Source organism: Pleurodeles waltl, chromosome 8, assembly GCF_031143425.1.
Source record: "Pleurodeles waltl isolate 20211129_DDA chromosome 8, aPleWal1.hap1.20221129, whole genome shotgun sequence".
Classification (NCBI taxonomy): Eukaryota; Metazoa; Chordata; class Amphibia; order Caudata; family Salamandridae; genus Pleurodeles; species Pleurodeles waltl.
Window position 1 is genome coordinate 1,183,157,832 of NC_090447.1, and position 23,994 is coordinate 1,183,181,825.

General features: G+C 42.1%; 1 protein-coding gene across 1 annotated transcript in view; it reads right to left on the bottom strand.

The window, feature by feature from the left end:
• Nucleotides 1-23,994, bottom strand: part of TNFSF11 (TNF superfamily member 11) — a 169,867-nt gene that overhangs the window by 20,160 nt on the left and 125,713 nt on the right. The window contains exons 3-4 of the mRNA XM_069205422.1: nt 6,965-7,007; nt 521-613 (exon numbers count right to left, since the gene is read on the bottom strand). Coding sequence (XP_069061523.1) covers nt 521-613; nt 6,965-7,007 — 136 coding nt within the window. The remainder of the gene's footprint in view (nt 1-520; nt 614-6,964; nt 7,008-23,994) is intronic.

Here is a 23,994-nt window from a genome sequence, read left to right on the forward strand (position 1 = left end):
GAGACATGGAGGGCAATCCTCTTTGTGAGGTGTAGTATTTGTGTGCATTACTTGTGTGTCACATTAGGTATTATTTACCTGGGCAAAAGGCGATAGAAGTGCTAGTATATATACCTAAGATATGTGAGTGGGAAGTTAGCTAACATGCTAGTGCCCCAGCGTGAGAGACTCAGCACCAGTAATTCCTTGCAGGGACAAATGTGTTAAAGCTACAAGGAAGTGTATTGAAGTGCCCAAATAAATAAGACCCGTGAGTGATTGCTGCTGTGTGCCCTATTTTGATGGCAAAGCCAGTTCCATATATCACAATGTTGAGTGGGTCCTTATATTTTTCTTTATACAATTCTTATTTATAAAGACCTAGAAAATAGCTACTAAATAAGAATGACACGTCTTTAGAATTATTGCAAAGGTGCAGAATCTGGATAAGTGTGCCTTTCTGGCAGGTATGTGGGTAGAGAAAAGGGTAATGACGACACAATAGGCTGAATCCTCAATTCTTTTCAAAGCTGTGGCTTACCCCATGTGCTGTTGGAGAGATTGATTGTGAGATGTGCAAGAGGCCACTTTCCGTATTTGTTTTTCTTAGAGTCCGGCAAATCATCCTCTGTAACTGAAGATAAAAGAAGACCAGTTATTTCATTTAAAAATAGAACTAACTTTCCTTGGGTGTGCTGGCAGAGCCCCAGAGAGATAGAGGTCATCTTGGCTAGAACAATTATAAGCACATTAGCAAACATTTTAATAAAGGTGATGCATTAATTTCAATAGTATATGTATTTTGTGTCGATTTTTTTGAATCAAGTTTTCTCCCTCTGTATTCTTTTCGGGGAGAGGACAGCTTGCAAACCTATGAGATTGCCTTCTAAATTATTTGTTTTTCTCCAAGCAAACAACAACAAACTTAGCACTAGGTAGCACTGATATTACGGCAAATAATACGTACTAAACAAAGAATAACTATTAACTAAAGAATAACTATTAAATAAACAAATATTAACCTTAATTATGTGGCATTTCAAAACAACAGAAAATAAATACATATTTTCAAGTTCATTACAAAAGACACAATCGAAGGACAACGACAGCAATATGCAGCCCACCACCACCTTATTAAGAAAGTTAAAAAATAAAATAAATAAAAAAGCAAACATCCAATTACACAAACACACGCGCACACACATTTCAAATGTAATGGTCATATGCAAATCTCAAATGAAGATATGACTCTTTACTGAATATATACTTCAGAGGCGCTTAATAAATGAAGACGTATTGGATCCAAAGATGGGCTCATCGGTTTGGTTGAGGATATGCTGAATAATGTACCAATTACTTAAACGGTAACTGAATTACCCAGAGCCCTATTCCCTCGATTCAGTTCCTTACATTACGAAAAAAACTTCCCCCACAGGTAGCCATAACCCCTTCATCCCTCCCACACTTAAATTCCTTACATTACGACAAACTCAAATGTAGGACAACTAAGCTTGTATGCAGGAAATGTTTATTTCACTTTACAACCAATCCCCTTCCCTTCTTTACTCATAGAAGAAAGTACACTGAGACAATAAAGTGTCCCCTAAATCGAACTTGTGTGCCACCCTGTAGCGGTACTTGGCCCCTAATTCACCCAGTATTGTTAACAAAACGTACAAGGTGCATCCCAGGGGGCTGCTCCGCAAATCTTCACAATCAAGGTCCTCTGAACTTCTGCAAGAGATGTTGACATCCCCCTTGTGGACCTACCTTGAACTCCAGAAGGTGCCTTATGATCCACTAATCTCTAAACTAAGGAAACCATGGGCCGGATGTACGACTCACAGTTTTGCGACTCATTTGCGTGTCGCAAAACCATATGTACTTCACACTGTTTGCGATTCCCAAAGGGGTTGCAAATAACATGTGCATTTGTAAAGCGCACTTTGACCCGTAAGCCTCTTGGTGCTGAATAACAGATGTTTTATTGTTACCCAACTCAATGGCATTCATTTTATCAACCTCAGAACTTAGATGAAAGGCTGAGTGGACCCACCAGGATTTGAACCTGTGACCATGAGGTCAAACACAGGACCCTACAGTGGACACATTAGTCCACTAAGTCACCAGACCCGGCTATAACCTACCTTCTCACTATTCATGAGGTAGGTCGCAATTTGCAAACCCATTGGGAATGGCTGCACTCAAAGGGATGGTGGCCTGCTGGGGACAGCAGATCAGCATGTCTGTAACTGCTTTTAAATGAAGCAGTTTTTTATTTTGTGAAATGCAGCCTGTTTTCCTTGAAGGAAAACTGGATGCATTTCAAAAACAAAAATGAAAAGCTTTCTTTTCATAGCAGGCAGTGGTCCATGGAACCCCTGCCTGCTCTTAAAAAATATTTTTGCTACCATTCACAAAGGGGAGGGAGGTCCCATGGGGATCCCTTCCCATTTGTGAATGGGTTATGGGTTAGCACCAATTTGAAATTGGTGCTAACTGCAATTGTTTTGTGACTGCATTCACGGTCACAAAACAATCATCCATTGCACTGCGACTCGCAATTAGGAAGAGAACGCCGCTTTCTAATTGTGACTCACAAACCTATTTTGCGATTTTGTATATAGATAACAGTATCGCAAAATAGGGTTTGTACATACCAAAATGCTTTTTCTTGTTGCAAACGGCCCGATTCTGCGAATCAGGATGTTTGCCACAAGAAAAAAGCTACGTTTATATGGCCCCAGGTTTCTAATCTATCTACTAAGGGTGGATACAGAAGGGTTTTCCCTTCTTTTTGCTGGTCTAAAATTGACAAAAAGTGACTCAGTTGCACTGAAAGAGGAAACTCTCTCCAGATAGACAGGAAGAGCTCTCCTTATATCCAATCTGTGTAGCCCAATCTCCTTTTCTGATTTAGAAAAAGGAACACCTCTTGCTCTTTATGGAAAGAAGAATTTACTTTTAGGATAAAAAAGGACCTGGCCAAAGAACAACCCTAGCTTCAAAAATCTTGCAAAGAAGATCTCTTCAGGAAAAGAAGCCTAGCTCTCCCAGCCTTCTGGCAGAGGTAACTACTACCAGGAAAAAAAGTTTTCAATGCTTATGATCTAATGCCAACTGATTCAAGAGCATCAAAGGGAGGATCTTTTACAGTCTCCATAACTAATGAAAAACAGGAGCGGAAACAGGGTAGATATGATTAAACACCCCGAACAAACAACAAACTAGACCCTCATTATCTGCAATATTCCCTCATGTTCCCCGTGAAGCCCTGACTGATGCCCACTGTATCTTCTATGTGACCGCTTTCAGACCCAGGTGAGAACCATACTGGGAAAAAGATAAGATATAAGCTAATCCTGTTCTAGGGCCAAACTGCATAGCCAGACGCAATCTACTAAACAATCCCCCAATGTCTGGCATCAGACTTTAAAGTGAATTGTTTCCTGGATGCCTGAAGAGTGACTGACACAGACTCTGATAAGCCCTTGGAAATTAATTCCTGCCATTCAATCTCCATGCCATCAATTTGAGCTTCCCTGGGTTTTCCTGATGTACATTTGAACAGGCTAGTGGAAATGGAGCCATGGGAAAGAGAAACTCCTGACTCATCCTCATAGCTATCACGAGGAAGCCAACAGTAGCTGGGCAATGTCAGGTCAACTAGGAACACTGCCCCTGTATCATTCCTCACTCTGGACAGGAATTTGGCAATCTGAGGGAAAGGGCATAAAGTAGCCTCTGAGACACAGCCAGGGGACAGCATCTACCTTCAAGCTCCCTCCTCATTCCACAACAAGCAAAAGCCCCCCAACTGAACTCTGAGGGGGGAGTGATCAGACACTGTCAGCTAATCCCATTTCTCTCAAATATGAACAAACATCACTGTAAACAAAACTCTTGGAACTCAGTAATGCGACTGCTCAAACTATCTGCAATCATGTTGCACACTTGATGATGGAAGAATGCTGAAACTGGCATCAGATTCAGTTCTACCCAAGAAAAATTTGATCTGAGATCTTCCTCTTTCTCCCAACTGAAGAAGCCATTGACCCCTTGTGTAAAGGCTCATGAGAATGCCAATTCCACATCTCATAGATGCTGACTGTTTTCCCTCTGTACCATTAAGTACGCTTTCTGTCCTTCATTGCCTTGGCTATCATGTTGTCCATCTGATTGCCACCACAGGTTTGTCCAAGTGTTTGACTAGAGACTGAGCTGCAGAGGCAGAATAAGTACCTGCTGCAAAAGCCTGTCTTTGGGCATTATCCACCTTCTTTTCTACAGTTTGTGGAGAGAAAACACATCTTCAAAGTCCTTTTTTCACTGGGGCAAGGCTGGCCACCCCATAAAAAACACTGGGTTACACTATAACTATGGACAGTACTTAATTGCATTTTGGAAGCAGCTAGAAATAGGGTTTGAAGACTTATTTTACTAGTAATTTAAAATGCAACTTAATGGTCAAGTTGGATTTTTTATTATTAGTTTGAAAATGACATTTTTAGAAAGTTGTCATTTTACTGCCTGGGCCAAATGTGCCTTTCTGGCATTGTTCACTTTCACCCAGGACTTAACTAGCTCCTTGATTAGATGTGATGTGACTCCCAAAGGTGAGACAAAGGGAGAGGGGTTGATCATCTCCTGGTAGGATGCCCATCTGGGCCGTGCCCAGAAACCTAATTAACTTCAAAGCATACACAGTTGCAGGCAGATGTACCTCACACCTGGGCCTGCCTCTTCTATTGTCATGCTAGCCAGCCAGGCACCATTCCTAGTAGGAAAGGAGTTTTCCAAAGAACTGGTTTGGAGTGACCAAAAGGAAGGGTTTGTCCATTAACATAACTACACCTCTGGGTGGGCACAGTGAGCTCTGCATAGGAGAAGGAAGGTTCTTCCATGTTGATTTAGACAGAGATGGACACTGTGGGAAAATCTGCAGCAAAACACATAAGAAGTACCGCAAAGTGGGCAGGGACAACTCTGGGAACATTTACCTCACCAGTTATGGAGTGTCCAGCAGTTTCCTCCGACGGATTGGCTGGAACTAGGCATAAATGTGACATCCTCAGTACCTGCCTCCAATCAATTCGGGACCTGTGCAAGAGCAGAAGATGAGTTGACCTGCTGACTCTGACCTGAAAAGAGCCTTTCAGGCTGTATCGGCTCTCCCTATTGCACTCAGGACTCCAAGGGTCATAAGGCTGACATCCTGTTTGGGCTACATGGACATAGCAAGCTCCAAGAGGTATTTTTCTGGGATTGCCAGCTGACCTGTTCCAGCTAGACCAGGACCTTGCTGCTGGCCTCTGCTGGAACGAGTCTTGACTCCCAAGTGCTGTCCTCAAAGTCCTGGACCCTTGGCTGGTGTCAAAGTGCACACCTCCTGAAGTTTCCTAAAAGCTGAGACACAAAAACCTTTTGCCAACTTTTTGCTTGGAGGACCGATGCGGGACCGGGACCAACCTGCCAAGCCAATCCGACAAAAATGCATCACCGCTGGGACAAAGATTCAGGTTGCTTCTGCTACGTTCTTCTAACAGCAGCAAACCTGATCAGGCGGGTGTTCGCGGAGAAGTTGTCTGACCTTGTGAAGCCTTCTTCAGCTACCTGCATGCAGCCTTGACCTGCTGGAAGAATCTGAGCTCCAAAAAAGTCAAACAACAGAAATTTTCACAGGGCAAAGACGCTAAAAGTATATGGCCGGCAAGATATACTCTCTGGTGAAAAATTGAAAGTTCTCCTGCTCAGAGGTTTCCCGCTAAAAGTCAATCGCTTCCCCAAGACTTTGTTTGGCGGCTATCTGAAGACAAGAAGCTCTCTTCAGCCACAGCCTGCTGCCTTGCTCCGCTGAGGGATTTTTGACTTCCATTTCAGAGACTAAACAATAAGGTAAAACTTTTCACCGGGACGAATCAGGTCCCTAAAATGAGCCATCCTGAGAAGCTGACTCATTGGCTTTTGAATCCTTAGGTTTTTTGACTTTGTATTTCTCTTCCATAACCAAGGCCTTAGAGACTGATCCAATCATTTTTTGTGGACTTCCGCAGCAGGCAATAATACACGAACACCTGATGAAACCTTAGAAGACACAAAAGTTCTACTCCTTTCGGTTGGCATTGGCTTCTCCTCAGATGAAGAACCTGATGAAAAATAACTTCTCTTGGCATCTCTCTTGCCCTCAGTCCTGTCAATCACTGACTCAATCGCCAATAAATCCTAGCTTCCTTGAAACATCAGTGGAGAAACACGAGTCTTACACTGCCCAATGAATGTCCCGCAGTTGTGTCAACAATCAGAAAAAAAACATGGCATGAGCATTATAAAATGCATAAAAGGTACTGCCCAAAGAAGTGACTTACATTCTCCTTTGGGGCAGCCCATCCACTTTGAGAGACCCTTATTTCTCACTTTAGGCCCTCCTGCTTTCATATGCCTCCAGATCTGGAAACACCTCCTGATATGGAAACTCAGTCAGAGCACCATAGGATCAGCCACATGCCATCCTGAGGAGGATGACTTGGAAACCGCTCCTTTGGCTTCATCCAGCACCGACACGGTGCCTGAGAGAGAGATGGCTGCCCCGCAGTATGCAGGCCTGCACTAAGGAGGTGAAAGTGTCTCTACAACCATGGCCATACCTGGCTGCACCAATAAGTGTGTGGAGGCAAAGTAAAAACAAGACGAGTGGAAGGGAAGGGGCCTTATATCTGCACTGGTGAGTGGTGATTTGTGTCTTTAGAGGTAATATGTAATAAGATTAACGTTAAGGTGTAAAGTTTATGTAATAAATTGTAGCAACGGAGGGAAAAAGTAATAATACGATATATAAAGTAAATATATAGGAGAAATACACTTTCAGGTGTTAATCTGCACAACATTCAACCACTTAACAACCTTTTGTTGAATAGTCACCAGGTACAAGCGGAACTGTGGAAATACCCTTTTGTGTAATACCGCACCTCATGAAACTACTTCTTACCCTTCTCAGAAGTTGATCGCTGTTCCAGTACACGTTCTACTTCCTAAAAGAATGAATAATAAAAGCAGTTATGCGGAGAAGCCCTATTGTTCGGAGTGAGAAAAAAAGGCTAAAAAAGAAAACACATATTATAGCTATCAACAAGAATCGTACTTCATATGTATTAATTACTTTTTATTAAAGGCCACTTAAATGTAGCCTAAATAAATGTATTCTATGGAGACAGGTTAAAAGTCCACAACAACTACAGCTGTGTTCTTGCTGCACAAAATACCCCCCAAGGCGGTTTGCTGTAGACATCTGTTTTCATCAACCATACAAAGTTTGAATGCTACTGAGCAGAACTGTCACAGACTTTTCTGGGCCTCGCCAACTTATTCTAAGCAGCATTCCTGGCAGGTTCATTAATTTTTGAAATTATTATTTTATCCATTAGCGACCATACTCTTCCAGAAGTGGGTACATACGTAAATATTTTAAAACGTAAGATGCATGACATTCGCCACCCAAACAGTACCGGTAGAAAGCTTGAACCAGCACTGATTAAATCATGTACTTTTGCGCTTCGATCTATTTTTCCGTTTTGCAACAATATGTACAGGCCATCCAGCCTGTTCCTCTCATTTGGAAAGGCACGTTAAGGGTGATGATGAGAACGTCTAGTGGACTAGTGCATAATGTAAAAATAAGACATTTGCTGAAAGCCCCTCTCTCCTACTAGGGAGCGACGCGTGCGGTAAAACAGTTCAAATAATTTCTTTCTTCCGGATGTGCAAACCGAAGGCCATTGATTCTCATCGTGTAGCAGAGGATTAATCTTTCCACCTTTTTGGAGTAGATGAACTGACTATTTCTGCTCATGGTGCGTCAAGGCTGCAAAATTGTGTCAGCAAGCACTACATTTCTCGAGGTTTCTTGGTGTTTCTGACAGAAGGACTAAAACAAAGAGGCTGCAAAGAAACGACAAGTAGCCGATTTACGCCTTTGGCTTCCCCTCAGCGATGTCTATGCCAGTCTTTGCAGGGGGCTGTACTTCTCAGGCCCAACCACAGAGCTCGGAGGAACGTTCTTAACTTTACTCCACGTATGTCGGTGAGGTCTATCCATTGATTCACTCAGTCGAACCATCTTTTTACCGATCTAATCATCTGTCACTATGTGGTCTTGATAGCTGTTATTACCCATCTATAGGATCTGTCGATACTAAAAAGCTCACGTGCACAGTATGAATGGTGTCCTAATGTTCTGATTTTAAGTCTAAAGTAACCCTTCGCGTCACCAGATCAGATCGTTTATGCCAAATTTCTATGACCCATTTTCATTGCAACACTTGCCTTTTTAAGTACAAATTGGTTTATGTCTATCGCGGCTTATGCCTTACTATGGATCCAACTATTTCAGTCTGTGCATCTGCCTTAATGCCTGTTTTTGTCTGCCTCTAAATATGTTAACCCTGGTAAAGCGCAAAGACATACTGTTGAAGGGTAGCTCAGTAAATAAAATAATAGCTTAGCCTGCTTTGGTTGAAATGACATGGCCACATTAGACTATGTTAACAGAATGCTTGCAGTAGTTCAGAAAACAGTGTGTGCTATGTTGTTGTGTTTGAGCTAAGCACATTCATGTGATTATTCTCTTTCAGAAAAAAAACATTTTAATTTAGATACAATCATGGGCTCTGTATGTTGAAGTTGTTACTAAACCATTTTCTAGCTTCCTTCCAGTTGAATGCAAAGTGTTAATCCATATGATTATGTCTGTGTTTTGAACGTGCAGAAGAACCTCACTGTGCAGTGTTTGATTTCCTATTTATTTACTCTCGGTAATTAGCTCATGTATTTATTTAACAAATCACACTCATTTAGAAGTAGGCAAAGTAATAATGTGATCGGTTGCAATACAAATGAACATATTATTACTGCCCATTGCGCACAGTCATGCTATGAATTTGTGTGCTTCTGTTATCTGAAAACATTACTCAAAAAGTCACGCTTTTCGAAGAGCCGCAGCTTTGGTAGGATTTCTTAGACAGCAGGATGTATGCCCGCTTTTGGCTGAAAGACAACTTAGAGTAGGTCAGCTATTTGAATCTTATACTCTGATTATGCTAGTTATCCTAATTAGTGATATTTTGCGTTCTGTAATTATTACTTTGGCAACTGAATAGATGTTAAAATGAGATTTGTGTCTCGAGCCTCTCCTTAATGTTAAAGACTTTTGGCTAATGACTTACATTGAGAGCTTTCCGTTTCTTGCAGTTTGACTCCCCAAGATAAATTAATCTGGGTTTATCAACCTGCTGCGAAGAGCCCACCGAGTTTAGCAACTGCACTGCATGTTTGAACATAACTGACCAGTTTCTAGTACTTACAAAGAGCGTTATCAATAGGTTTCGAAGCCTCAACACGAAGCTTGCATTACATCTATGCGGCTGTCTTAACCGATGTGGACCCTCTTGTATTTCTCAGCCTTTTGAGCCCTCAGGCCTCCCACCAGAGCCCCAGCTTTTCACTAACTGGGCAGTGAGTGCTAACTCTGCCAAGCCGTGATCCACTTCTGTTGTGTTGCAGCCTCACCCGCTTGACAGTTAGTCATAAACTTATTTAAATGGAAAGTCATATGTCTGGTGACTGACCTTATGTTGTAACTTCTGAGAGGCAATCCTCACATTTGATCTAAAAAGCGTACTCTAAAGTTGACTTTGATTATGCTGTGAATTGTCATAGTACGCTAACCTAGGCTGGGTTGTAAATTATTGCTACGCTAAATCTCTGAGGTTTCTAAGCAACAAATTCTATTTTCCCCTGCAGTTCCCGCCCTAAACCTAACCCTATCTAGCACGTGCCTATTTAGTACTGTGCTATATTCCCTATTTTAGGTCGACTTTGCACGCTTTTACTGTCTAAAATGTTGGAAGGTTTCCTCCAAAACCCTTTAATATATATATTTTTAAGCGGAAAAGTGAGGAGTTGTGCACTGCAAAACGTAAAGACTAGATGCAGGGTATAGCACTGTCCTTTATCCGCTGACTCTGGATGTGTCAGGTTGATAGTAATACACTATGCAACATGTTTGGATTCCAATTTATGTAAATGTGGAAAAATCGTAAACGCTTTTTGGTGCTTTCTCTACTGTACAGGTGTGCTAGGATATTTACACTGCTGAGAGATGCACTGTTTCCTATGCACTTGACGTGGGTTAGGCATAGGAAACCACATTATTGTGCTGTCTTTTTGATTTTGCCGCAGTGGTTGCTGTACTGGCAATTATCTTTCTATTAAGGCTGTAAAGTCATGTTGCCTCACTTGTATGTTGTATTTAGTGTATGATGTGCATCCACTGTCTCTCATGCTGCAGGACCAGTTTAATTTGGGTCCTCTTTAAAGTGTTATTCTCAAGCTGCCCTCTAGGTACAGTGATGCCTCGCACAGTAGGAACACTATGGCTGACTTCAGCCAGGGATACCCAATGAAATGTCAGCTCTTTGCAGCGGGCCGTCCTCACTTCCTTTATCTGCAATTGGGGACAAACGAAGGTCCAGCCCTGGCTTAGAAACAAGAGAAACAACAGCTCCACCCCGACTCTTACATCCGTATCATCCACTTAATGGCAGTGCACAGTGGGAACTAATCAGCAGCCCCTTCTTAACAAGGTATATATGGAATTTCTAAAGGTAACCCTGTTTCCACCCCCCTCACTTCAAGGCCTGAATCGCCATCCTTCAATCACAAGAATGCAGGCAATACATTTATTTGCACTGTCTGAGGAGGATATACTCGCATTGCTATGGTAATGAAGTTACTACTGGCTGCAGGGGAGCCTAAAGCTCTCAAAAGAGAAATGGGAAGAGGTAGAAATGCGGATGAAAACGTGAGATGGTTGATGTAGTGAGAGAGATATAAAGCAAAAAGAAGTGTGAGGTAGTCCTAAGTATATAGAGGGGTGGAAAGGAAAATTAAGGTTGGGAGCAGAGTCAGAGGAAAAAGGTAAGGTGTTAGCATGAGTTACAGCTAGAGACACACAGAAGGAAATATAGTGAGAGTGAGATGGGTCGGGTACACTGAAGGGCAGGGTATACCAATGGACAGATTATAAAGAGAGTTGAGTTAGTGAGAATTGGGGCAGAAAGGTAGAAACAGAGGTGAGGCAGTGGGTGTAGAGAGAAGCAATTCAGAGACTGGTGAGGTACGGGGTACACAATAAGAGAAGTGCACTATAGAATGACAGGTCAGATAAATGCAGTAGTGAGGGGGAGAGGTTGGTAGAGAGGGATGAAAGGGAGACAGTGAGATATGGTGTTCTGAGAATATTGACGAAGAGACGGGGTGAGGCGGAGAATGAAAGATGAAGTTGATACAATGGTAATGAGGGAGGGTGAGGTAGATAGATGTATTAAAAGAGGTAGAGAGGGTGAGCTCAAATAGAGAAAGAGGTACATAGAGAGATATGAGAGAAAGAGTCGGTTATAATAGAAAAAAGTGGTATATACAGAGAAAGACAAACAATGCGTAAAGAGTAAAGTAATGAGAGAGGTGAAGCAAGCAAACTGCTAGAAAGACGTGGGAAGTTGAGAGGTGTGGTAGCAAACCAATAGTTAGGTAAATTGTGATTCTATGTAACGAGGAAGGTAGGATAGAGAGGCAAGCTATGAGACTGGCAGAGAATGGTGAAGCAATATCTCATCTCTGATCATCAGCCGGGACTGACAGCAGCCTAACTGTTATAGGCCATTCTCTCTTACTGCCTTAACAATGACAATTTTGGATAGTGATATGTGACAGAATAAGTGAATGGGCCTTCCAAAACAAAATTGTTAACCCTTACCAATATGGATTCCTTAAAGTTCTAGGTACAACGGAGCAATGTCTGAACCTCCATTTAATTGTAGGTAAATATGTTACTGTTAAGCGTTGCCCAATGTACCTGGCCTTCATGGATTTATCTTGTGCCTTTGATTGGGTTAAAAGGACGAAGCTCTGGCAAACCCTTTTAAGGCAGGGTCTTGATGAGCCTTTGGTGTGCTTTCCTGTTGGTTTACACTCTGAACTTGAGGCCAGGGTGAGCTTTGTTCAGAAAGGTGAGCTTTCTGTACCCTTCACACTAGGGTACGGAGTGAGACAAAGTTGTGTTTCAGCACCTATTTTCTTTCTTCTTAAATTAATGATTTGAATAAGTATTTAGTGAGTAAGGGATTGGAGGAGCCCCATATTACATCTTTACTCGTACCAGCTTTATAATATGCAGATGATACAGTCCCATTTGCCCATACCCTGAAAAGCCTAAAGCTTTTGGTCAGTACTTTTGTAAAAGTTAGGACTGAATTAGGATTGGAGACAAACTATACCAAATAAAAAATCATAGTATGTGGAAGTCATAGTCAAACCTTAAGGGCAATAGCAATTAATTGCACAACACTGTCCAAGATGTCACATTTTTCATACCCGAGGATAATTTTTGATCGCTCCAATTCTTGGAGTCATAATTTACCATTGGCTATCGGTAGTACACCATTAGTCCCCTATTGGAAGTGTATAAAAGACAATGGGCCTCATTACGACCGCCAGGGTTGCGGTGACAGTCGGACCGCCACATTATGACCGCAGTGGTAGCGCCGAGGTCGGACTGCCAGCACTGCCAGTTTTTGCCAACATTCCAGGGGCTTCCCTGGCCAGCCCCCTTGCAATGTTCACTGTCTGTTTAGCAGGCAGTGAACACTGCGACAGGTGCTGGTGCACCCTACGCACTACAGCATTGCTGCTGTCTCTATTACGAGCCAGAGACAATGCTGTAGACCCTTTCACACTGGGTCAGCGGAAAACTCGTAATGGCCCTGGTGGTGGGCAGCCACATTGGTGGCAACCTCCCCGTGGGAACTTCGGCAGACTGGCTCTTCCGTCTGCCGAAGTTGTAATGAGGGCCAATGTGTCTCCATTGCTTTGTATGGAGCAGGAGTTGGAGATACTCAAATGTGTGTTCTATTCAGTTAGAAGAGAATCACTATTTTTGTCATCCATTAAGTCTCCTTCCTTCTGGCTTCACATTTATCTGCCATGAGGAACCTAGCCTTTCGTATATAGAAGATTTTATTAAATTAGATCTACTTTACTCTGGCTTGCTCTTTGCTCCAACCCTCTTGCAACTTTTAATCATTTAATCAGTTTGTTATCACAGATTGGCTTAACTTCAAAGAGGGCCTTAAAATCTCCTGTTTTTCTTCTGGTAATGATGCTTTAGATATTTTAGGGAGACATGATCTATTTATGGACACAGACACCATACATAAGCTAGACAGACAGAACATTAACACTCTATTTTTTTTAACAAAACACACATGAAGAGGGAAGACGAAGAACTGTTAAATTCCTCTGTCAGGTCTTACGTGATAATTTAGATTTGTCTGGGAACTGAACCCTATTTATTAAAAGTGGTCGGGTGCTGGGATAGGTAATTTCTTATTCGCTTTTGGGTAGGGATTATTTGCTTCTAAATCTGTTTTCCAATGGGCCACTATGATCATTCTGAAATAAGTATTTGTCCCTGTGATGGACCATCCAGTCACTTTTGCTCTTTGTATTTTTTTGTAAATGCTATTGTCTATATTAGTCAGACCTGACAGACAGAGTGGTTTCCCCCCAGCTTTTTGCATGCCTCCCTCCATTTTCTGACTTTGTTTTTGCTGGTTATAGGACTCTGTGCACTTTACCACTACTAACCAGTGCTAAAGTGCTTGTGCTCTCTCCCCTTAATCACAGTAACATTGGTTTAAGCCCAATTGGCATATTTAATTTACTTATAAGCCCCTAGTATGTGCACTACCTGTGCCCAGGGCCTGTAAATTAAATTCAACTTTTTGGCATGTAGCACTGATTGTGCCACCTACTTAAATAGCCCATATCGCAGGACTGGTATTGTGGAGCCTGTGTGTGCAGTTTACACTGCCATGCCGACCTGGCATGATAAACCTATTGCCAGGCCTAAAACTTCCCTTTTTATACATATAAGTCACCCCCTATGTAGGCCCCAACAAGACCCACAGGGCAGGATGCAATATACATGGATATGCACTTTTAAGTTTTACATCACCTGAAAACTCCCAAATTTGTTTTTCACTACTGCAGGGCCTATGTGTCCCATAGGATAACATTGGGTTTACCGTATTACATCTTATAAGTGTAGCTCCCAATATGGTGGAGATACATTTGTTAAGTTTGGTTCCTCTGAACTCACAATTTAAAATTACAACTTATGGTGAAATCAGATTTTAAATTGCAGTTCTGAAAATGCCACTTTTAGAAAGTTAGCATTTTCTTACTTTAGTCATTTTGTGCCTACTGCTTGTCTCCAATACATGTGTAGAGTGGGGTGACAGCTGGGCTTGTGCATTCCCTCTAGACAGCCACACACAAAGGAAGCTTAGGTGTGACTGATAGACCATCAACATCCTAATGGGACATCCTGGGCAGGGTGGGTGGGGGGGCTGACAATTAACCTCCGGAAAGGACAGTGTCCTGCCACACACAAAGAGCTGCATAATCCTCTGTAGTGAGTCTGGAGGCAGGAAGGGAGGGCCTCTGTGCACTTCAAAGAACTCTTTTTTAAGTCTCCCCCACTTCAAAAGCATAACTGAGTATATAAGTACTGGACCTCTGACACCACTAACTCAGTACACTTCTAGACCTGTAGATACTCTGCCAAGATGAAGGACTGCTGTGCTGCTACAAGAACTGCCACTCTGATGGACCCCAGCTTTGCTGAGCTAACCTGCTGCCCTCTTCCCTGGGAGTGAAAAGGACTGGGCCTGCATCTCTCCATCCCATAACCAAAGTGACTCCAAGGGCTTCCTGGCTTGCATCCTGTTTTCTGAAGTCTCAGGGACACGAAAAACTTCCAACACTCCTGCTGCAACTCCTGGGCCTGTCTTCAACTAGCTCCTGACCCCCAAGAGGCACTCCTCCAGTCCTGGACCCTTAAAGTGTTTTTGTGGCTTCAGAAATCAAGCTTTTGGGCTATTCGCAACCGGGCCTGCTCGCATCAGAACTGCGTCGCTCGCACTGATTGAAATAATCAGTGAGAGCTGCCACAAGTTTGTCTCTTTGGGTAGCCAGCATTGCTCCTCACTGTGCCTGTGGACCAGCGCCAGCCATGCTCTCCTCATAACCAGCAAACTTCTTCCTTCGACTGGGGGTCTTGGCTCAATTCTGAGAAGGTACAACTTCAGCTGGACTTACCTTGGACTGTATCCGACCTGCTGCCAGCCTGAAATTTTGAGTTTATCCTGGTCTAGTGCTACAAGATAGCTCCAGTTGGCACTTTATGCTTTTAAGCACTATATTGCATTTTTTTCTTTAAAAATCATATCTCAAATTCTACTTTTCAGATTTTTGACTGTTTGGTTGTTTTATTCATAATATTAAGCTCTATTTTTCTAACCAGGCATGTTGTCTTTACTGTTTTGCTGCTTTAAGTGTTGCACAAATACTATACAAATTGCCTCCTAAGTTAAGCCTGCGTGTTCTGTGCCAAGCTACCGGAGGATGAGCACAGGTTAATTTATGGTGTGTAACTAACTTACTACCCTGACTAGGATTGTGGTCCCTACTTGTACAAGGTGCAGACCTCTGCCAACACAAGACCCAATTTCTAGCAATATTCAAAATGTTTTTGATTCCTTTTTTGGAAAATATAATTTACACAGTGTAGACTAGCTTTGCGTTTTTTACAAGTACTTAAGGAGCATGATGTCTGTTTTGCAGTGAGCTCTTTTTTTTAAATGTTATGAAATGCCATAAGTTGTTGCCTTTTTAAACCTTTACGCCCTAGTATGTTAAATTGTTTTTTTTCCCCATATTCTAGGCTATTATATAGGTGTATATATGCTTTACTTTTATGATTATATTTTTAATCAAATAAGGTATTGTTGACTGACTGACAATACCATATTTAATAATGCCACTACGCCGTTGTATATAATAAGTAAACATACATTATGGTTCAGGTTATTGTAAGAAATAGCGTACGGTTTATAACTGCTGAAAGGTCAGAATCAGCATAAAGGAATTGCAGGTTTAGAGCAAAGATAAGGGATACACTTGCGATCGGGTTTCTGGTAAGGCTATGTTTCATGTTTATTGTTAGGAAGAGTATGTTAGGGTTAGGGTTAATGTTAGAATAACAGTAAGGGCTAGGGGTAAGGTGGGGGTTAGAATGAGGGGAACGTTATGACCTGACATCCAGTATTAGTCAGGGTTGGAGTTAATGGTAGATTAGCACATTTACTTGAGTACTTACTGATTCAAATCTAGTGACATCTTCAGTAGTGGCCTTTTTCATCAGTGGTAATTTCAATTCAGGATTTGCCATATAGTGGCACATTGAGGAAATAGTTTTCTAAGTGATAACATACTGCTCATGCTGACTCAAGATGGGGTAATTTACTTCAAAGTTATGTACAGGACTGGTGCATAGTTTATATCCAGTACGTGTTTTCAAGGAGAATTAGAGCTTCATCACATTGTAAGACTACCTCAGAGTGTCTGAGTGTTCCATATACTTACTGTCACATTAATCCTTGCTGATCAGATGACACAAGCCTATTTAGAAGATATTCATATTTTGTTTATGATCTTTAGAATTTCACTTCAATCATGTGCAGCAGAAATATGTCAACCCTTTGCTGGTGGCCAAACTTTAGCTGTGCCTAGTAGTGAGTGGCAACAGGGCCTGGCTTTTGTTAAAGGCTTATATGCTCCTGAGAAGATACAGGACGTGTGCAGTGTCTTTTTTAACCTTTTTTTGGCTTCACAATTTCTTGAACGCACTGACTCAGCATGGGCTAGCGAACCAGGCACCATGGTTTAAGAATTCCAAGTCCCATGAAGAGGTTGAAATCCTGACTCTGGGGTTCGGGAACTGCAAAAGTAAAACAGCAGTTTTTATTTTTTAGGGTGGGGATCCCTCTGAGGCCCCTTGGAGGCTCCAACTTATATATGTGAAAATGAGGGATGCTTGCCCTGTCCAATAAAGGCCTGTTAGATATCGCGTCTTTGGTTGACAGTCAGGTTACCCCCTGTTCAAGCAAGGACCCTCACTCTAGTCAGAGTAAAAGAGAATCACCCTCAGCTAACCCCTATTTACCCCCTTGGTAGCTTGGCAGAGCATTAGGCTTAACTTCAGAGTGCTAGGTGTAAGTATTTGTACCAACACACACAGTAACTTAATGAAAACACTTCAAAATGACACAACACCAGTTTAGAAAAATAAGAAATATTTATCTAAACAAAACAAGACCAAAACAACAAAAATCCGCAATTCACAAGTCAAGTAGTTAATAAAAATGCAAAAAGAGTCTTTAAGTAGTTTCAAACACACACTAACACTGTTAGCGTGAAAATGTACCTTGGGTGCGTCAAAAATAACCTAGCACGGGCGAGTGTGCGTCAAAAAGGGCTTGTGATGCATTGATTCCAGTCACGAGTGGGACCTTGCGTCGTTTCTCCTCAGGAGAGTGATGCATCGATCCGGTCAGCACTCTCGGGTCCGGGCAGGCCTTGCGTTGTTTTTACACGCCCAGTGGTGCTTGAGTCGGAAATCCAGCCGCACTATGATCCGATGCTGCGTGTCAATTCTCCTGCTCCGTGGCACGATTCTTCGGTTGCGTTTCCGGTGAGCATCAATTTTCAGCTGCGTAGTCAGCGGAGCGTTGTTTCTTCAGCCACAGATCAATGTTGCGTCGATCTTTTTCCCGCACATCACTCTGTGCCTGGATTTCCTTGTCTTTAGGCTGCCAGCATATCCTTTCAGGGTCCCAGGAACTGGATGGGCACCAAAAGTGCAGAGTAGGAGTCTCTCCGCAGACTCCAGGTGCTGGCAGAGAGAAGTCTTTGCTGTCGCTGAGACTTCAAACAACAGGAGGCAAGCTCCAAATCAAGCCCTTGGAGAGTTCTTCTCAAGATGGAAGGCACACAAAGTCCAGTCTTTGCCCTCTTACTCTGGCAGAAGCAGCAACTGCAGGATAGCTCCACAAAGCAAGGTCACAGGCAGGGCAGCTCTTCTTCCTCAGCTCTCCAGCTCTTCTCCAGGCGCAGGTTCCTCTTGTTTCCAGAAGTGTTTCTCAAGTCTGTAGTTTTGGGTGCCCTTCTTATATCCAGTTTCTCCTTTGAAGTAGGCCTACTTCAAAGTAAAGTCTCTTTTGAATGCGAAATCCTGCCTTGCCCAGGCCAGGCCCCAGACACTCACCAGGGGGTTGGAGACTGCATTGTGTGAGGGCAGGCACAGACCTTTCAGGTGTGAGTGACCACTCCTCCTCTCCCTCCTAGCACAGATGGCTCATCAGGAAATGCAGACTACACCCCAGCTCCCTTTGTGTTACTGTCTAGTGTGAGGTGCAACCAGCCCAACTGTCAAACTGACCCAGACAGGGAATCCACAAACAGGCAGTCACAAAATGGTATAAGCAAGAAAATGCCCACTTTCTAAAAGTTGCATTTTCAAACACACAATCTTAAAATCAACTTTACTAAAAGATGTGTTTTTAAATTTTGAGCTCTGAGACCCCAAACTCCAAATGTCCATCCGCACCCAAAGGGAATCTACACTTTAATCAGATTTAAAGGAAGCCCCCATGTTAACCTATGAGAGGGACAGGCCTTGCAACAGTAAAAATAAATTTAGCAATATTTCACTGTCAGGACATATAAACCACATTACTATATGTCCTACCTTAACCATACACTGCACCCTGCCCTTGTGGTTACCTAGGACCTACCTTAGGGGTGTCTTACATGTAAGAAAAGAGAAGGTTTAGCCCTGGCAAGTGGGTACACTTGCCAAGTCGAATTTACAGTTAAAACTGCACACACAGACACTGCAGTGGCAGGTCTGAGACATGATTACAGAGCTACTAATGTGGGTGGCACAACCAGTGCTGCAGGCCCACTAGTAGCATTTGATTTACAGGCCCTGGCACCTCTAGTGCACTTTACTAGGGACTTACTAGTAAACCAAATATGCCAATCATGGATAAGCCAATTACAATACAATTTACACAGAGAGCATATGCACTTTAGCACTGGATAGCAGTGGTAAAGTGTTCAGAGTTCAAAAGCCAACCGCAACAGGTCAGAAAAAATAGGAGGCAAAAAGATTGGGGATGACCCTGCATAAGCAAAAAAGTCCAACAAGGCCCTTTTATTATTTTTTTTCTATTGAGAAGGAGTGATTGAGCGCTGCATCATGTGATGTCAGTTACAACCTTTCTGCCGCCAGCGAATCAGACAGCTAAAATATAAGATCCACATCATTCTCCATTGACAAAGGTGATACTTCTGCTTGTTTGCGGACCACCGAATGCAAGATGCCATGCAAAGGATGTCAAAGTGTCATAGGATGAGCTCCTCGACACAAACCACTGTGAATATAAGGATACTAGAAAACGGACATCTAGTTGTCACTATACAGCTCAAAGACCTATCCCTATCTATCGTAAACGGCTTGGCTGCCACCACACTGAAAAATCTGGTTCTAAATGAACTAGCACATCTAGCTAATCATGAAGATCTGTGTGACAGATGGCCATGTGTCCAACTGCTGATAATCTAGGATTTTTATATAACAGGAAAATAGTTTTATTGTACAAGTCACTTAATGATTAGTAAATATCAAGTTCTTTCAATATATACCTAGTAAGGACTCTGAATGTAAGATCACTATGTCTGTGGGCACACGCAGCCTGACACACACGGAGAGGGCACACTCACAGCCAAAAAAGCGAGCCTGCAGGTAAAATGAAGAAACTATCGTGATTCATGCAAACACTGGCAGAGGTTCTCTGCTATCTAAGGAGTATACCACAAAGTACATTTAACAATGTGACGATCAACTGTGACAAGACTACCCAGCATATTATTGGTGCCACTAAGGGTCAAGCAAATGTCTAGAAGCTGAGAGCAAAAGCAAAACAAATATTAAAGTATAAATTGATTTCTGCTGTTCCTGTTTGGTTTCCAGCTTGCGTGAATGTAATTTGAGATTGTAAATCATTAGCAGTGGTAAATGCTTTTTTTTCTAACACCTATTGTGTATAGATAGGTCTAACTAAGTAAGGCTGGTCACTTTTCATCCAGGAATAGTGGGTTGTCTGATTTGCAAGTGAAAGAACAGATTAACAAAACAAAACCGTGTAAAACCCTAATCCCTGAAAATATTTCATGTGTTAAGAAGCGCTGGAAATTAGAACATTTCGTAAAACTGTAGAAAATACATAAAAAGTATGCACCTTATTTAGGGTTTGACAAAGGGGATACTTCGTCAGAAGCGTGGCAGATGTTCCATCCTCCCTATTAGAAGTACATTGTATTAAATGGCACTTACACAGCATAGAGGATATCAACCTAATTTTGTCAGATTATCCGGCCAAACACTAAATTGGAAACATGTAATGACAGATCCCAATTTAAGTTTATTTTTTTGTGGTCTATTTGTTAAACCTGGAAAAAAAAACTAAACAAGAAACGATCCCCTATTTAATTTGAAAATAACAACTCTGAGGAAGACGCAGAACTGTACCAAATAAGTAATATAGGTAGCACTTCACAATTGAGGTCAACCACGCAAAACAACAGAGTTCACCCTTTTATGACCCAACAGTAAGAAGGCAGATATTACTCATAGGCGGTGAAAATTATAAATCAGAACATGACTGCATGCACCTTATGGATAGATTGAATACACTTTCAACCAGCGTTAAAGCGTTCCGAGAAAATAACTTGCATCTTTTCCAATATATGACAAGTGAATGGATCCTGTACAATGAAGCTAATGTTTTTGCCTTGTTTTATGTGAAAACAACTCATGGAAATGATTTACAAGTAAATACAGTCTCAACTTCCTACATTCAGACCTCGAAAAGTCACAAAAATGTTACTAGACCTGCAGGTCAAGTAACCTGAATAATCTACTCGACCTAACTATAATGTACTTCACCCCTAAACGTGTCTCAAATTGTGTGATCCTAGGCAAATATTTTATATTACAAAGTCACCTTTTGCTTCATTCTCACATGAGTGGGTGCCCCTTCAAATATAAGTTCAGCATTTCTGCTGTACAAAAAATTAATTTGTTTGATTAATTAGACTAAACGTTTGCTCCATGTATTTATAAGACTCTAGTCTACATACAGGGCACACACGATCCATGAATTGTCTCTTAGTTTACAATAGTACTGCTATTAGGGCAGGAGTGTTTGTGTTTGTCCTTTACCACCTCTGCTCTCCAAGTAAATGCTGTTGCCAAAACAACATTCCATCCCTTCCATCTCCTTAAATACGATTTGCCATTGTTCAAAGTGCTCAGAATATTACCCTAAAGCTTGCAGTAGTCGTCTGTCTGAATTTCTGAATTCATGTACCGTCTGATAAGCTGGTTTCGCCATAAAATCACTTTCAAAAGTGCTAAGAACTATATATGGCCCGTATTGTTTGGCTTAAATGATTACACCACTTTGAGAATGCAATTCATTTACTGAATCTAAGTAAAAGAACAGAAGATTAACATACAAAACCACTGGTATCATCTTCAATGTGCTTACTGGTCACTCAAAGAATTACTTTGCCAAATAGTTTTATCCATAACAGTCAACCATAAACCTAAAGTCTGGCAATAAGTATCTACTGAGTAAGCAACCAACCAGATACTAGAAATTTGAAGATTGATTCATTTATGACAGGGTATTTCCTGTGGAACTCTACCATTACAACTTAAACAGGAAAATTACTATCTCAAATTCAGGTAATCTTTAGAGACCCATTTCTTCACCCTGGAGTTTCATTAGTCCAGTCCTATTCACAACTTTCATTTGATCCAACCATCCTTCCAGTTAGGGACCTAAGAAAGGCATTGCCTCACCACCAGCTTCTTACAACTCTTGCTCAAATTTAAGGCTTGTCATGTGTAGGAGGCTGGCCTGGCTTATAGTGGGTACCTGATGGTACTTACACCTTGTGCCAGGCCCAGTTATCCCTGAATATTAGTGTTCTAGCAGCTTAGGCTGATAGAGGTAGCTATAGCAGAGCAGCTTAGGCTGAACTAGGAGCCATGCAAAGCTCTTACTAAACCACTTATATCATATAGCACTATATCATAAGAATCACAATACTCAGAGTTACTAAAAATAAAGGTACTTTATTTTAGTGACAATGTGGCAAAAATATCTCAGAGGATATACTCCCTTAGGAGGTAAGTTAAATACACAAAATATATACACAAACCAAAATCAGGTAAGAAAACAGTTAGAAAAGTAGTGCAAACGCTGTAAAATACAATAGGATGCAATAGGCCTAGGGGCAACACAAACCATATACTAAGAAAGTGGAATGCGAACACTTGGGGACCCCTGGCCTAGTGTAGTGTGTAGAGGGTCGCTGGGACTGTAAGAAAACACTAAGGGTGTCGAAGATACCCCACCCCATGACCCTGAAAAGTAGGAGTAAAGTGACCCTACTTCCCTAGAAACACACTAAAGTCGTGATAGGAGATTCTGCAAAGACAACAACTGACTGCAAAGCACTGAAGACAGATTCCTGGACCTGAGGACCTGTAAAGGAAGGGGACCAAGTCCAAGAGTCATGAAAGTGTCCGGAGGGCAGGAGCCCACTAAACCCTGGATGAAGGTGCAAAATGGCTGCCTCCGGGTGGAAGAAGCCGAAGATTCTGCAACAACAGTAGGTGCCAGGAACTTCTCCTTTGCACAGATGATGTTCCACAGCGTGCTGGAGGATGCAGAGTTGTTTCTACGCAGAAAGACTGCAAACAAGCTTTGCTAGCTGCAAAGGTCGCAATTGAAGATAAAGGGTGCTGCCCGGGCCCAGGAAGGACCACGAGGTCGCCACTTGGACGAGGAGACAGAGGGGCGCTCAGCAACACAGAGAGCCCACGCAGAAGCAGGCAACACCCGCATAAGTACTTGAACACAGGTTCAAGAAAACTGGGCACAGCGGTCATCTCAACACTACAAAAGAGGGTCCCACAAAGCCGGTTGTCAACTCAGCAAGTTGAGCAATGCAGGACGGAGTGCTGGGGACCTGGGCTGTGGTGTGCACGAAGGATTCCTTGCAAAAGTGCACAGAAGCCCTAGCAGTTGCAGTTCACGCAGTACACAGGATTACTGTCTGGCGTGGGGAGGCAAGGATTTACCTCCACCAAATTTGGACAGATGGACCACTGGACTGTCAGTGTCACTTGGATCCAGCTCCTGTGTTCCAGGGACCACGCTCGATCAAGCACTGAGGTTCTGATTAGCAGAGCCTCAGTGACACAGTTAGGCACTACACAGGGAACACACATTCAGGCCACAACTATGAGCACTGGGATCCTGGCTAGTAGGATCCCAGTGAGACAGGCAAAAACAAACTGACACACAAGTAAAAATGGGGATAACATGTCAGGCAAGATGGTACTTTCCTGCATCATAGATCTGTACTCATATTCAGATGAGGGGACCCACCAGCAAATTCGCTAGCTGACTGACTGATTTATTAAGCAGCAGATTGTTCAAAAAGTCAGTATACTGCAGTTAACTATTAGCTCCTACTTTACCCAAATTTCAAAATTCTTTAATGCCACTGTTAGGTGGGCAGTTGAATTTAGGACAAGGATAAATTTAAATAAAATATAACAAGAATTATATGTGTACACTTTCCATAATGTTTTGTCTATTCAAAGACTCAAAGTTATTTAAAGTTTGCACTATTTAGAAGCTCTCCCAAATGTATGCGGAAAACCTTAGGAGCTCCATCACTGTGAGCACTTGATCTCTGATAATAAAAAAGTCTGTGTGAGCAAAAACATTTTGATACTCTGGGCAAAGATTTTCTGTAGCTACATATTAAATACCAACGACGAGGTAAACAAACTGAAAGCCACTAGAGGTTGCATATTAATATAAGAAGTGTGTGATATAGCGCAATATGAAAACCACTTAATGTTGTTATATTTACTATCAAAACGAGGAATGGAGTAGCAATCCATAGGGAACG